Raw genomic sequence first — 15,178 nt, forward strand, 5'->3', positions numbered from 1 at the left:
ACGTCCTGTATTCCTGTTAGCTCTTTGTCTCACTTCATTATAATAATCCATCAGTTTAATAAAAGTGGATCTCAGCCTTAACTGCATTTGTTCTCCTAGCCGAATAGTTACATGATGACGATTAGAATGATACTCTTAGTTTGTGTCTAATTAATAGAAGTGCATTTGTTCTGCTAAATCCTTGAGGGCATCACAAACTTGCAATATTGATTTAAAAACCAGAGACAGCCTATTCTGTGCGTCATAATTATGCTTTCTTGATCTCCACCATAAAACACCCAGCAAACTACCCATGATAGTGTCATCTGTCTTGTTCATTTATACAAACAAACAGGAACCAATCAGAGTATGACAGAGATGAAAACACTTTGAAGGCCTCATCCTACCTCTTCTAACACAATTATTATTTACTAGCTGAGAGACCCGGCGTTGCCCGGGATGTAATGTTCCCGTTCCTCTCTCTCCTCCCCCCTCTCTCTGTTTGTCCCCCATTCACATCAATCCAGTCCCCCCCCTCCCTCCCTCCTTTACAGCTTCATGTAGCGTGTGTGCGTCAGTCACTGTGTGTTTGCTCGCGCGTCAGTGAGTCTGAGGCAGAAACACAAACACACACAGACTGACTGACGCACACACAGTCAGTGTGTGCCTCAGTCAGTGTGTGCGTGCGTCAGTCAGGCTTTGTGTGCGCGTCAGTCAGTGTGTGCGTGCGTGCGGCAGTCAGTCAGTGTGTGCGCGCGGGGCGTCAAAGGCAGGGGGGGGCGTCAAAGGCAGGGGGGGGGCGTCAAAGGGAGGGGGGGGCGTCAAAGGGAGGGGGGGGGGGCGTCAAAGGGAGGGGGGGGGCGTCAAAGGGAGGGGGGGGGCGTCAAAGGGAGGGGGGGGGCGTCAAAGGGAGGGGGGGGGCGTCAAAGGGAGGGGGGGGGCGTCAAAGGGAGGGGGGGGCGTCAAAGGGAGGGGGGGGCGTCAAAGGGAGGGGGGGGGCGTCAAAGGGAGGGGGGGGGCGTCAAAGGGAGGGGGGGGGGGCGTCAAAGGGAGGGGGGGGGGCGTCAAAGGGAGGGGGGGGCGTCAAAGGGAGGGGGGGGGGCGTCAAAGGGAGGGGGGGGGGCGTCAAAGGGAGGGGGGGGGCGTCAAAGGGAGGGGGGGGGCGTCAAAGGGAGGGGGGGGGGGCGTCAAAGGGAGGGGGGCGTCAAAGGGAGGGGGGGGCGTCAAAGGGAGGGGGGGGGCGTCAAAGGGAGGGGGGGCGTCAAAGGGAGGGGGGGGCGTCAAAGGGAGGGGGGGGGCGTCAAAGGGAGGGGGGGGGCGTCAAAGGGAGGGGGGGGCGTCAAAGGGAGGGGGGGGCGTCAAAGGGAGGGGGGGGGGCGTCAAAGGGAGGGGGGGGGGGCGTCAAAGGGAGGGGGGGGCGTCAAAGGGAGGGGGGGGGGCGTCAAAGGGAGGGGGGGGGCGTCAAAGGGAGGGGGGGGCGTCAAAGGGAGGGGGGGGGGCGTCAAAGGGAGGGGGGGGGGCGTCAAAGGGAGGGGGGGGGGCGTCAAAGGGAGGGGGGGGGCGTCAAAGGGAGGGGGGGGGCGCCTCAAAGGCATGGATTCCTCCCCCTGCATTTCCTGCAGTGGACAGGAGGGGGGGGGGGCAGTGGACAGGAGGGGGGGGGGCAGTGGACAGGAGGGGGGGGGGGGCAGTGGACAGGAGGGGGGGGCAGTGGACAGGAGGGAGGGGGCAGTGGACAGGAGGGGGGGGGGCAGTGGACAGGAGGGGGGGGGGCAGTGGACAGGAGGGGGGGGGCAGTGGACAGGAGGGGGGGGGCAGTGGACAGGAGGGGGGGGGGGGGCAGTGGACAGGAGGGGGGGGGCAGTGGACAGGAGGGGGGGGGGCAGTGGACAGGAGGGGGGGGCAGTGGACAGGAGGGGGGGGCAGTGGACAGGAGGGGGGGGGGCAGTGGACAGGAGGGGGGGGCAGTGGACAGGAGGGGGGGCAGTGGACAGGAGGGGGGGGGGCAGTGGACAGGAGGGGGGGGCAGTGGACAGGAGGGGGGGGGGCAGTGGACAGGAGGGGGGGGCAGTGGACAGGAGGGGGGGGGCAGTGGACAGGAGGGGGGGGCAGTGGACAGGAGGGGGGGGCAGTGGACAGGAGGGGGGGGGCAGTGGACAGGAGGGGGGGGGCAGTGGACAGGAGGGGGGACAGGAGGGGGGACGCAGTGGACAGGAGGGGGGACGCAGTGGACAGGAGGGGGGACGCAGTGGACAGGAGGGGGGGGCAGTGGACAGGAGGGGGGGGCAGTGGACAGGAGGGGGGGGCAGTGGACAGGAGGGGGGGGCAGTGGATAGGAGGGGGGGGCAGTGGACAGTGACACACACACACACACACACACACACACACACACACACCTCAGTTGATGCGCCCTTTCTCAGTTCCGTTTGGCGCCGGAGGTGGGGAGCGACACCTACCTGTACTTCCGGGCGCCGCCACCGTCTGACTCGGCGCCGCGAGGGAGGAAGGGGGTCCGCCATCTTACGCGCCGCGTGGCAGCTGCGGGAAGCGAGGTGATTTGGAGCGGGGAGGGGGGAGAGGTGATTTGGAGCGGGGAGAGGTGATTTGGAGCGGGGAGAGGTGATTTGGAGCGGGGAGAGGTGATTTGGAGCGGGGAGAGGTGATTTGGAGCGGTGAGGGGGAGAGGTGATTTGGAGCGGTGAGGGGGGAGAGGTGATGCCGCTGGGGAGGGGGAAAGGTGATTTGGAGCGGGGAGGGGGAGAGGTGATGCCGCTGGGGAGGGGGAAGAGGTGATGCCGCTGGGGAGGGGGAAGAGGTGATGCCGCTGGGGAGGGGGAAGAGGTGATGCCGCTGGGGAGGGGGAAGAGGTGATGCCGCTGGGGAGGGGGAAGAGGTGATGCCGCTGGGGAGGGGGAAGAGGTGATGCCGCTGGGGAGGGGGAAGAGGTGATGCCGCTGGGGAGGGGGAAGAGGTGATGCCGCTGGGGAGGGGGAAGAGGTGATGCCGCTGGGGAGGGGGAAGAGGTGATGCCGCTGGGGAGGGGGAAGAGGTGATGCCGCTGGGGAGGGGGAAGAGGTGATGCCGCTGGGGAGGGGGAAGAGGTGATGCCGCTGGGGAGGGGGAAGAGGTGATGCCGCTGGGGAGGGGGAAAAGGTGATTTGGAGAGGGGAGAGAGAGGTGTGTGTGTGTGTGTGTGTGTGTGTGTGTGTGTGTGTGTGTGTGTGTGTGTATGTGTGTGTGTGTATGTGTGTGTGTGTGTGTGTTTATTTTTTTGGACCTTTGGCCCGTCACTCCGCCTCAGGCCAATGAGAGGTGTGGGGGGCGGGCCAAGGGGGTGGTGTGTGTGAGGCCAATGAGAGGTGTGCGGGGGCGGGCGGGCCAAGGGACCAATGAGATTGCCGCTAGGGACACCGGACATCCAGCAGGCAGGCATGCATGCAGGCAGGCAGGCAAACATACAGTGCTTTCACTAATATAGTATAAGATTTATAAAATGTTATACAAGGAAGTAATACATTGAGAGTTACCTCTCGTTTTCAAGTATTTCCTGGGCACAGAGTTATAAAAATACATGGTTATATTAAAAGAACAGGGTTATATAGCCAATTCACGGAGATTTCATGGACAGATAGAGTTGAAAAATTGGGTACAGGGGATAAAATGGCTGGTATCAGATTGAAATAGAGAAGCTTTAACCAAACAGAAGCGAACGTCCGCAAATAGCTCACACCCTTTTGCTGTGCCAATGGCTGTCCATCTTTGGGGCGACGCAGATGTCCACTGAAGGGGTTCAGATTGAATGCAGCTGTGGATTCAAAGTCCTTTGTCCTCCTGACTCGTTAACATTCCAGTGTGTGGAGTTGACGTTCCACATAGTACAAGCAAAAGCAGAAGGTAACCTTTAGCACACTGGTTCTGTGCAGAGGAGAGCAGCTTTTGGGGAACCCCATCAGGCATCCGTCTGTAACTGTTCCATACACCTGTCACGTACGACACTCAGCTAGCACGCAACCTGCATCCGGGACAGGGGTTAATACTGACGCTCGCAAGCACTCCCATTTTTCACCTCCGCAAAGGTCTGTCAAATGGACAATATCTCCTCTACAGGATCAAGGATTAATATACAGCTCACAAATTGCCCCACTCTTCACCTTTGCAAAGGTCCCTCAAATTAGTTATATCTCCCCTCAATCCTTCCCAATATACCACTGCCACGAACAGCATATAAGTGAGCACGTGACTTATATATGCAACCAGGGTTAATACACATGTTTACTCTAGCCACCACACCTTTCTCCTCCGCAAGGAACCAGTGAGTTAATATTAACCCTTACTCAATTGCAAATCATAACTATCCACTGCCACCACCTGGAGTATGCAAATAAGATGTCAAATCAATATTTGCCAGGGCCTCAGGTCCCTGTTTATTATAGAAAAAACTATGCACTTTAACGCACCAAAATCAGTTGTAGCAAAAATGTGCACGAATCGTAATTGCTCTCCCCAGGGCGTGCAATCAGTTCATTCAGAGCCCAAAACAATCTTTATTAAATGTTTTAATATATATAAAAACAGTGCTTAGATTACAAAAAATGTATTACAAAAAACACACAGTTACAATAAAAGGCAGAACAGCTTCTTAACATAAAAAGGTAAAACCGTGCTTTGTTCCAAGCAGGCCTCTGGTGAGATCTGATTTTCAAAATCTTTTCCCAGTCTTAAATACATTCTTTCCTCATGGCACCAGCACAAGACACCTCTTCTGGAGGGTGCTTTGAAGCTCCTCTCCCCAAACCATGTCTATAGAACTTGATTAAAACAGTTGACACCTTGAGTGGGCTATCCAGGATGGACCCCCGCCCCAAGTAAGTCCCTTTGAAGTTCAGAGTAGACCCAAAGAAACAGTGCTGACCTGTTTCAAGCCCAGTATTTTGTATTTTGTTAAAACAAGTGTAGCTCATTAACCCCTCAATCACCAAATGGAATACCTACGTAATATCTCATGATACTATCATGACAACGCCCATTATCATATATTATCTCTAACTGTCCATGAGATGTCTGTAAATATAATGTAGAACTCTGTTCACTTAGTGTATCCATGTATTGTCCTCATTACTCTGTGCTCAGGACATACAGTACTCGAAGACAAGAGGTAACTCTCAATGTATTACTTCCTGGTCAAACATTTTTATAAGTAAATAATAAATAAGATCCAGGTGTGAGAGCAAGGCCTGAATTATCTATCTGAACCTTTCAATTGCTGTGTGACCACAACACAAACATGAAGACCATGGAGAGATTAGGTCTGTGTTTGCACAAAGAATGTCAGATTTCAGGTGCTTGTGCTTGAAGGAACTGCGATAATAATAATAATGCCTGAGGGGTTCTGTATCAAGGCAATTTTGGAGTGAAGGGGAGGTATGTTATCTTGCACCAATACATATCAAGGTACTTTGCCCTAATCTTGCTCCAAGTGCACCAGCTTGAAACGTGGGCAGCGTCAGTAGGAGGAGGTGGGTAGGCGTTATACAATGCGCACATTATAATGAGAAGGATTCCTTTATCTGCCTCCGTTCATCTGTCCACCCTTCATTCTGCGGAACGTAAGTCACCCGGTTTCGGGTGACGGGATGGGGAGATTTGACCGCGGCCGATCCACTGCGACCAACTCCCCCGCAGGTATTTAGTCGCAGGGGAACCCTCTGCCGCAGCCGCTTCGATGAGAAGACACGTTTTAGTGTAGGGGGATAACTGTAGGGGTTTTAGAGGTTAACATAGGGGATTCACTTTAAGAGTGTTAGCGGTATGGGTAGGGGGTTAAAGGCTTAGAGTGAAGCGTTTTAGGTTAAGGATTTTAGGGTAGGGGGTAGCGTTAGCATTAGGGGATTTTAGGGTTAGGGGTCAAGGTTAGGGACTTACCTTTGGGGCAAACAGGGTGGCAGAGTGTCCCGGGAGCGAGGTGAGTCACAGCCAAGCACCGGCGGTCATTTGGTCGCAGTGAAACAGCCACGACCGAATGTCCTAGAGCATCGGGTGACCGCTAACAGCCTGCACCATATAACAATGTTCTGTACATTAGATCACCCTGCAACACGATGGCACTGCGCCGCAAAACACCATTTTCTAATGTGAATGTTAAATCAGGGGGGGGGGGGGGAGGAGAGTTTTAACAGATTTACATATATAAAGGCAGATATACAACTCAAGACCATCAGGGCTCATTCACCCTGTGACGGGAAAGGGTAACCAGGCTATACAATAAAGGATAAGCCCACCTGGTTACCCTTGGGCCCCTGGCAGCTACCGAGCACTATAAGCCAGGGGCCAGGTATTATTGCATGGAAAGTTAAATTGACCCCTGCTTTTCCCCTTTTCATGTTCCCTTTACCCAAGGCTCATGAAACTTGCTGTGTGTATGTTTTAGGTGGGATATTTGGGTAAAAATGCAATTATTTTGTTTGATTAGTTACCGGTAGTTCCCCTAATTCTTCCCGGCGAGCAGGGATGATTTGCCTGTACGCAGGGTGAATTACACCAGGGCTGCCCAGTGTCACCCCAGACTCCTGGTTTACGAGCCCAGATATCTCAGTCCTATATCCCTTACAGTCATGAGTCTCCCCAAGGTCCCCCAGGTATTAAAATATGTTTTATTGTGTTTTATACATTTCTTATAAGTCTCTATGCAGTCAGCCAGGGCATTGCTTAAGGCGCCAGCAAGTGTGCATAGAGTCCGTAGTTCAAAGACGAGACGGGATCTTGAGAGGTGTCGGGGTGCTAAGTGGACGGGGCAGGGCAGAGTACTGAGTCCGGAGAACACATACCCCCTGCGGGAAGGACACTCTGGTCTGCCAAACTTAGTGGAGCCTGCCCAGCAGGTGACAAAGGGTTGACTAGGGGAGGTGGCAGAATGTCGGTGTGTTCCCCATTGGTCAATTTGTATGTCCCGCCTACGGGGCATCCAGAGCCGACTTGACACGCCTCCTCCTCTGACATCAGCCAAGAGACGAGCCCCTGTTTCTATTGGCTAGTGGGATAGGGTTCCCATGCTCTGATTGGTCGCTTCTTCTACCTCCATGCTACGGATAGCTTAGCGGAGTGTATGTAAGGAGATGGCCGAGGCAGAGAACCAGACCATCCTGTGACTTGTGTTGAGGCGGGCCTTTCAATGTTGCTCTGCTGCAAATAGCAGAGCATCTGGCTTCGTTTTGAAGCTAGGAAAGTCTGCCTCGCAGAGACTAAGTCCCGTCTTTTGCGGCCAAGTTCTACAAATCGAACGTCGCGGTTGCAACTATGATTTCAAGCTGAAAAGAGGACCAGGAGGATCGGGTGGATATCCCGGTCGTGGTAAGCCTACCGAAGCAGGTGGACCTGCACCTAGAAGAACCTAGATTTCATCCATAGACCCCCAGGAAGTGTGTTTTTGTCTGTATATTGTGTAATTCGTCTTGTTGTACGCGGGTTTACCGAAATAAACTACATTTTGTTTCTACTATTGTTTTGCCTAATGCATGAGCCCGGTACAAATATAAATAGGTGTCAACAGTCCTGGTCTCCTGTGACACACCCCTTAACACGTATGAGAGGTTCTGGGACACTTGCAGTTAAATTGGTCTGGTGGCTTTTAAGCTGAAGCTTCCTGAAGATAACCGATGACTCAGACGGTTGAAGAATAAGACATACTCATTGTGACCTGACATTTAAGTTAATTAAGTTTTTACATTTGATACAGATCTTTCAGCCAGAAAGATAAGTCACCTCGACTCTAGAGATAATTTTTTTGGAGACAGATAAAAGGGGGGGAAAAAACGATGGTCTCGTTCTGAGCTTGATAAATCCCGGAATAGTAGTATGTGTATTGTGTAACTCCTCTTAGTGCTCCATATAAGTACTTTCAGAGCCACTAGTAGAGCACCCTCATATACAGACCATTTATTAAAAATACCTCTGTATTTTTAATTATAAAGACACTATGAATTGAAACTCCCCATTAATTCTTCAACCCTCTAGATCAGTTTTTCTTAACTTTTTTTTGGTTAAGGAACCCTATAATTATATAGTGAAATTCTGTGGAACCCCAACCCTCTCTAATAGCGCTTCTGAGATCAGATGCATTGTAAGGAACCCCAACCCTCTCCAATAGCACGTCTGAGATCAGATGAATTGTAAGGAACCCCAACCCTCTCTAATAGCGCATCTGAGCTCAGATGCATTGTAAAGAATCCCAACCCTCTCTAATAGCATATTTGAGATCATAAGCATTGTAAAGAACCCCAACCCTCTCTAATAGCATATTTGAGCTCAGATGCATTATAAGGAACCCCAACCCTCTCTAATAGCGCGTCTGAGATCACATGCATTGTACATTTTTCTGGATTTTGTAACAATTTCAAATGACCTGAAAATTGCAGGGAACCTTTTAGGGATTCTCGGGGAACCCCTGTTGAAAAACACTGCTCTATTTAACACTTGCAGTATGTTTGTATCATAACCCACCCCGTGTACTTATAATAACTGAATACATTGCAGAACACACATATGCATGGAAGCCTTTCTTCCTCTCCAATCACTGTCACTATATAGCGCTTGACACCATCAATACCAACAGCCAACACTCACAGTGAGGAGTAATTGTTTAATTGTTTATCATGAAAGTTATTGATTGTGATTAAAATGTGTGTCCCGTAATGAAGCAGAAATTGATTAGTGACACCAAGCTGACCTGACTTTAAAGAGCCATTATATTCAATTTATTCAGCCCTCGGTTCTTTGAACATCCATCCTTCGCACGTTTAGAAAGAGAATTCTTTTTATGTTCCTTTTCCAAACATTTTCAGACGGTAAAGCGGCGTCTCACATCAGATCGCCTGTGTGCGTTTTGGGGCCAGATTACAATCATTATAATGCTTATTTCAAGTTTCTCATATGCAACCCAAGCCAGAAAGTGCGCAACTCAAATATAACAAAAAGGACCGGTAACTTCAACAGCCTGAAGAATATACTGTGGAATTGCTTCAAATCACAGCTGCACATAGAATTTCCCTTTGGATATTATCTATTGACTGCACAGATCTAAGTGGATAAAAAAAAACACTACTTTGCCCAAGCGCTTTCTTTCTTTTTAACTATAGAGACACAGTGAATGTATGAATTCAGATACCTGAGAAGGGTATATGAGTAAATTGGGTGCCCTTTGTCATACCACTGTGTCCGAAGCACAGGAAGTTGGCTATATGTAGTTTGATCAAGGATTCAGTGAGGTTACCTAGTGAGTCAGTTGTCTCAAATAAGAAGGCACTTCTTTAACCAGTGTAAACATGGTTCCATATAGTTGGTATCAATACCATGACCTACAGTACATAAGGAAAAGTATGTGCCTTCTTTATAATCTGCAATTTTTTCTGTTGCCTTTGCTTTAGATGTATGAGATATGCTTATAAAGTAGAGCAGTTTCAGCAGCTCTGTGATAACACTTCAATCAGATATCGGAAAAAGGGCTTAAAGCAAATCAAATTAAAAACACTAAAAGCACTTAAAAAAGAAAAAAAATCCTACAAGGTTGAATTTATTTTACTGTTTCCGAGCCTTATATAAACAATTTATTTCTGAAACGTATGGTGGTTGAAGCAATCAAGTCTTAACCTTCGGAGCCCCCCAGATAATTAAGTAGATTAGGACCTGCTCTGTGGATAATTACATTGGAAGGTCACCCCACTCAAACAATTACTACAAGTCATTACTGTCTGATCACTTCTCAAAAGCGCAGAGCAACACCTGTACGCATTAATCTCTCGTTCCTGAAGGAATAAAGAACACTTTACTTGTCCAGACAAAATATGCTTTTCCTCTCCTCTGAACAGAGAGATTAGAAGATTTGCAACCTCTAATACAACTTCAGTATGTATTGGGTTTAGCCTGAGTCAGTTAGGAAGGATGTATTCCTATACAGTAGCATATGCATTGCAGGAGACATTGACAACATAATGTGCTAAACTTTGTAATTATTAAGACATTGTAAAGGTCATTAGTTCTGGGGAGAAATATTGCTTGAATCATTCATAAGCATGAACACATCCTACGACAAACGCTCAATGTTTATGTATGATATGTAAACCAGCTCTCCATTCATTCCAAACCCTTCCATAATAAAGCAGCCATGTGAATGAGACAACATGGCGAGCGATTAAACTCCTAATACTCGTAATGAAGAAAAAACAACAAACGTACTACCACAAACAATATATCTGTCTCTGTAAATCATTCCAAATGCAGACAGAAGACAGCTGGGTCCTGCCATCCCTACATTAGAAATGAGAAATCCACAGTCGATCCAAGCATTTCTACCTCTCTTTTCTGTTGTTATCACCATCGCTTCGAGAGATTCGCCCCAGCCTTGTCTCGTCTTGGCTGATGTACGAAAAACATATGCTTGCTCCGGCGTGAGATCCATTGCAGTAAACTGCCTGACAGCTGACCCCACTTCCACGGTGACGAACTTGTTGACGCTGCTGGTTGCCAAACGATGGGCAATCTGGTACCCTGGTTATATGGGGACACAACACAGAGAGGGCACACATTAGGAAGATGAACGTGCTGGTGATAATTCTCAGTGCGAGGATGGTTAGCTGTTATCACTTTGGAATAGAGAAACAGTGGTATACAGTATATGGTGGATACCAGAGATTTTTCACATACTCATAAATAGAATTTATTTTGGTTTATTAATGCAGGGGGGCTCAACTCCAGCCTTCAAGCCCCTCCCTTCCCCCCAAAAAGTCAGGTTTTCAGGATAGCCTAGCCTCAATCAGTCGCTGCTTCAGCACCGATGGCTCAATCAGTCCCTGCTTCAGCACAGGTGGTTCAATCAGAGGCCCAGTCTTTGACTGAGCCTCTGATTGAGCCACCTGTGCTGAAGATGGGATATCCTGTAAACCTGGGAGGGGGGCAGGGGGGCGGGGGGGGCTTGAGGTCTGCAGTTGAGCCCCCCTGTTTTAATTTACTATGCAATATATCACGTTTCACCTTCCCAAGCAGATTGTGCAGCAGATATTACACTGCAGGGTGCTTAGCAGACACTTGCATATATTGTTTGGAGTTTCTCATCTAAATTTGCGATAAGAACAACTGAACTGTAAGTTATACAAGAGGATTGTGCAGACACAGCATTGTGTAAACCAGGATATTGCTTTACTTGCTCAGATAGAACAATGGAGGTCCCGGGCTGAGGTCCTACACTAACCAACAGTTCAGGCTGTTATCTCCTTTCAGTCCTTACTGTAGCATGCTTATGATGTTTGCAGACGGTCACTCAATATTAATAATTCAACAACGCAAACCTCTCTGTGACCAGAACTCACACTTCCCAAGAACAAGATACAGTAGCAAACGTGTGAGGGGCATTATCAGGGCATCCTCCCCCAGCAGCAAACGTGTGAGGGGCATTATCAGGGCTTCCTGCCCCAGCAGTAATCGTGTGAGGGGCATTATCAGGGCAAACTCCCCCAGCAGCAAACGTGTGAGGGGCATTATCAGGGCTTTCTGCCCCAGCAGCAAACGTGTGAGGGGCATTATCAGGGCTTCCTGCCCCAGCAGCAAACGTGTGAGGGGCATTATCAGGGCTTCTTGCCCCAGCAGCAAACATGTGAGGGGCATTATCAGGGCTTCCTCCCCCAGCAGCAAACGTGTGAGGGGCATTATCAGGGCTTCCTGCCCCAGCAGCAAACGTGGGAGGGGCATTATCAGGGCTTCCTGCCCCAGCAGCAAACGTGTGAGGGGCATTATCAGGGCTTCCTGCCCCAGCAGCAAACGTGTGAGGGGCATTATCAGGGCTTCCTGCCCCAGCAGCAAACGTGTGAGGGGCATTATCAGGGCTTCCTCCCCCAGCAGCAAACGTGGGAGGAGCATTATCAGGGCTTCCTACCCCAGCAGCAAACGTGTGAGGGGCATTATCAGGGCAAACTCCCCCAGCAGCAAACGTGTGAGGGGCATTATCAGGGCTTCCTGCCCCAGCAGCAAACATGTGAGGCGCATTATCAGGGCATCCTCCCCCAGCAGCAAACGTGGGAGGAGCATTATCAGGGCTTCCTGCCCCAGCAGTAATCGTGTGAGGGGCATTATCAGGGCTTCCTCCCCCAGCAGCAAACGTGTGAGGGGCATTATCAGGGCTTCCTGCCCCAGCAGCAAACATGTGAGGAGCATTATCAGGGCTTCCTGCCCCAGCAGCAAACGTGGGAGGGGCATTATCAGGGCTTCCTGCCCCAGCAGCAAACGTGTGAGGGGCATTATCAGGGCTTCCTGCCCCAGCAGCAAACGTGTGAGGGGCATTATCAGGGCTTCCTGCCCCAGCAGCAAACGTGGGAGGGGCATTATCAGGGCTTCCTGCCCCAGCAGCAAACGTGTGAGGGGCATTATCAGGGCTTCCTGCCCCAGCAGCAAACGTGTGAGGGGCATTATCAGGGCTTCCTGCCCCAGCAGCAAACGTGTGAGGGGCATTATCAGGGCTTCCTCCCCCAGCAGCAAACGTGGGAGGGGCATTATCAGGGCAAACTCCCCCAGCAGCAAACGTGGGAGGGGCATTATCAGGGCAAACTCCCCCAGCAGCAAACGTGTGAGGGGCATTATCAGGGCTTCCTGCCCCAGCAGCAAACGTGTGAGGGGCATTATCAGGGCTTCCTGCCCCAGCAGTATTCGTGTGAGGGGCATTATCAGGGCTTCCTGCCCCAGCAGTATTCGTGTGAGGGGCATTATCAGGGCTTCCTGCCCCCGCAGCAAACGTGTGAGGGGCATTATCAGGGCATCCTCCCCCAGCAGCAAACGTGTGAGGGGCATTATCAGGGCTTCCTGCCCCAGCAGCAAACGTGTGAGGGGCATTATCAGGGCTTCCTGCCCCAGCAGCAAACGTGTGAGGGGCATTATCAGGGCTTCCTGCCCCAGCAGCAAACGTGTGAGGGGCATTATCAGGGCTTCCTGCCCCAGCAGTAATCGTGTGAGGGGCATTATCAGGGCTTCCTGCCCCAGCAGCAAACGTGTGAGGGGCATTATCAGGGCTTCCTGCCCCAGCAGCAAACGTGAATAGAGATATATATTATGGGCCTTATTTACTAAGTAGTGCTATGCCATAAGACGCATTTCAGCACTAAAAGACACCTTACGACCAGAAATCGACAAACGAAATGGATTAACCTCTAGAACGGAAAAAACAACCAAACTAGTACAACCCACTCAATGAAATTACCGAAGCAAAATGTACATGAAATGTGGTGAGTATTTAAGGCTAGAAGCATTAGGCCAAGGCCATAGTGCAGGCGCGCGCGACGGAGACAATCTGCGGCCTGTGGGAGGGGTAGACGCGATGGGGAGGTGTGTCGGAGGCGTGCCCGTAACGTGAGCGGTTTCGCCCTCACTGGCTAAGCCACTCACGTGACCCAGCCGTCCCGCGTGCCAAAATCAAATTATTTTGTCTGCCCGGGAATCGCGGTCGCGCGTCATCGCGCGCTCTATGGCCTGCTTCACAGAGGTACGGCCTGTTGTTCATGCAGCGCGCGGGTCACGGGGAGTGTGGACGCGGCCTTAGGCAAAATAACCCAACTAAAAAGCGCTTGCGAGCTTCCACACGTCACTTAATGCAATAACATTACTTTAACAAATCTGACTTACGACAGCTCTGCACAGGCACATGGTTATTATTACTTGTAAACAGCATAATGAGTGATTTAAATTCTCCTGGGTATTTGCTGCATTGGCAGAACATTTAGTGATGGATGCAGAGCGCGTTGGCACAATGGCTGTGTCTCCTACATTCACTCCACTGACACTGGCCTCATACCAAATCTCGTTTTTTTTTTCCCGAGTGTAAAAAGGTTATTAACCGAGTCTTCTGAATCAAACAAAACTCAGCAGCTAAAGCTGCCAGTTAAACATTAGGTCATTTTTAAACTACCCTCTTGATTCCCTCAGGGAAAGTGGAAGGAGACCAGCGGAGTCTTATGAATACAAAAGCAGACAAGCAGCCCGCCTCTGTCTGAACCAAAGTATTTCCGAGCAGCAGCCCCGTCTCTACCCATGCACCGAGCGCGGGAGGGTTACGTAGCTTTCTTAACTTGGAATATGTTCAAGCAATCTCACCAGGCTGCTCCTGTAAACAGTCTCCTCTGGTCTCTGTTGATTTTGCAGCTTGTGTGTTCAGGGATCAGATTGCAAAGTGACATGGATTACAATGTGAAGTCTAATTCCTCTACATATGCTGTAGGTTTGTGGTGAACAGTAATCCCGGCGGTTTCATCATCATTGCCAGTCTAGGTTTAAATTGATTTAGCCCAGGGGTGCTCAACCTCAGTCCTCAAGCCCCCCCGCCCCCCACACCTCCACCAGGTCAGATTTTTAGGATATTCAAGCTTCAGCCCAGGTGGCTCAACCTGATTGAGCCACTTGGGCTGAAGCTGGAACTGATTGAGCCACATGTGCTGAAGCAGGGGCTGATTGAACCACCTGTGCTGAAGCTGGGAAATTGTAAAAACCTGACCTGTTGGTGGGGGGGGGGGGGGGGGGAGGGGTGGCTTGAGGACTGGAGTTGAGCCCCCTGAGGTAGACACAAGATTGTGCAGCCTTAAAAGCATTATAAAGATAAATAGACAAAACCCGGACTAAAAAAAAAAAACACCTTTCACTACTAGATCCAGTTCCAATCCAAAAAAGTGTAAAGAATTTCCAACGCACATATTTATTTTATATTATGAATGACGACTGCAAAGTGGTAGATATGAACATCTCCCTGGGGACTCAGCACGGATTCTCTCATTCAAAAGCTTCAATTTCCGAGCCCCCACAGAATTCCAGGGTGGTACAGTATCACGTCCAGTATTCAGAGATCTCATCTAAAATGTATGTGGATATATCATATTGAAGCGACACACTTGGTGGCATGGTAGCCCGAGAGCAGGTAGATGTCTTGTCGTGTGTACTTCTCTGGAATCTGCCTTTAAAGCTGCAGACCAAGCAATATCCTAGATGTGTGTGTTTTTTTTTTAAATAAATCAGTTCTGTACTATGAGAAAATACATGTAGCATTTTTTTTTAACAACTCTGAATGACATCTTAAATGCATTATAATGTAACAATCCTTTTTTTGTTTCTATAGAAACCATTTACCAAAAGTCACATCCCAGTCCTCTTCTGAAACAGGCTCTGGCACACCCCTTTT

The 15,178-nt window shown here is 50.2% G+C and overlaps 1 protein-coding gene across 2 annotated transcripts in view; it reads right to left on the reverse strand.

Annotated features, from left to right (window-relative positions):
• Window positions 1–15,178, reverse strand: part of SDK1 (sidekick cell adhesion molecule 1) — a 489,999-nt gene that overhangs the window by 91,651 nt on the left and 383,170 nt on the right. For both annotated transcript variants that reach the window (XM_075565975.1, XM_075565976.1), the window contains exon 29: window positions 10,324–10,518. In XM_075565975.1, the coding sequence (XP_075422090.1) occupies window positions 10,324–10,518 (195 nt within the window). The remainder of the gene's footprint in view (window positions 1–10,323; window positions 10,519–15,178) is intronic.

The sequence above is a fragment of the Ascaphus truei genome, chromosome 11, assembly GCF_040206685.1.
Source record: "Ascaphus truei isolate aAscTru1 chromosome 11, aAscTru1.hap1, whole genome shotgun sequence".
In the NCBI taxonomy this organism is placed as follows: domain Eukaryota; kingdom Metazoa; phylum Chordata; class Amphibia; order Anura; family Ascaphidae; genus Ascaphus; species Ascaphus truei.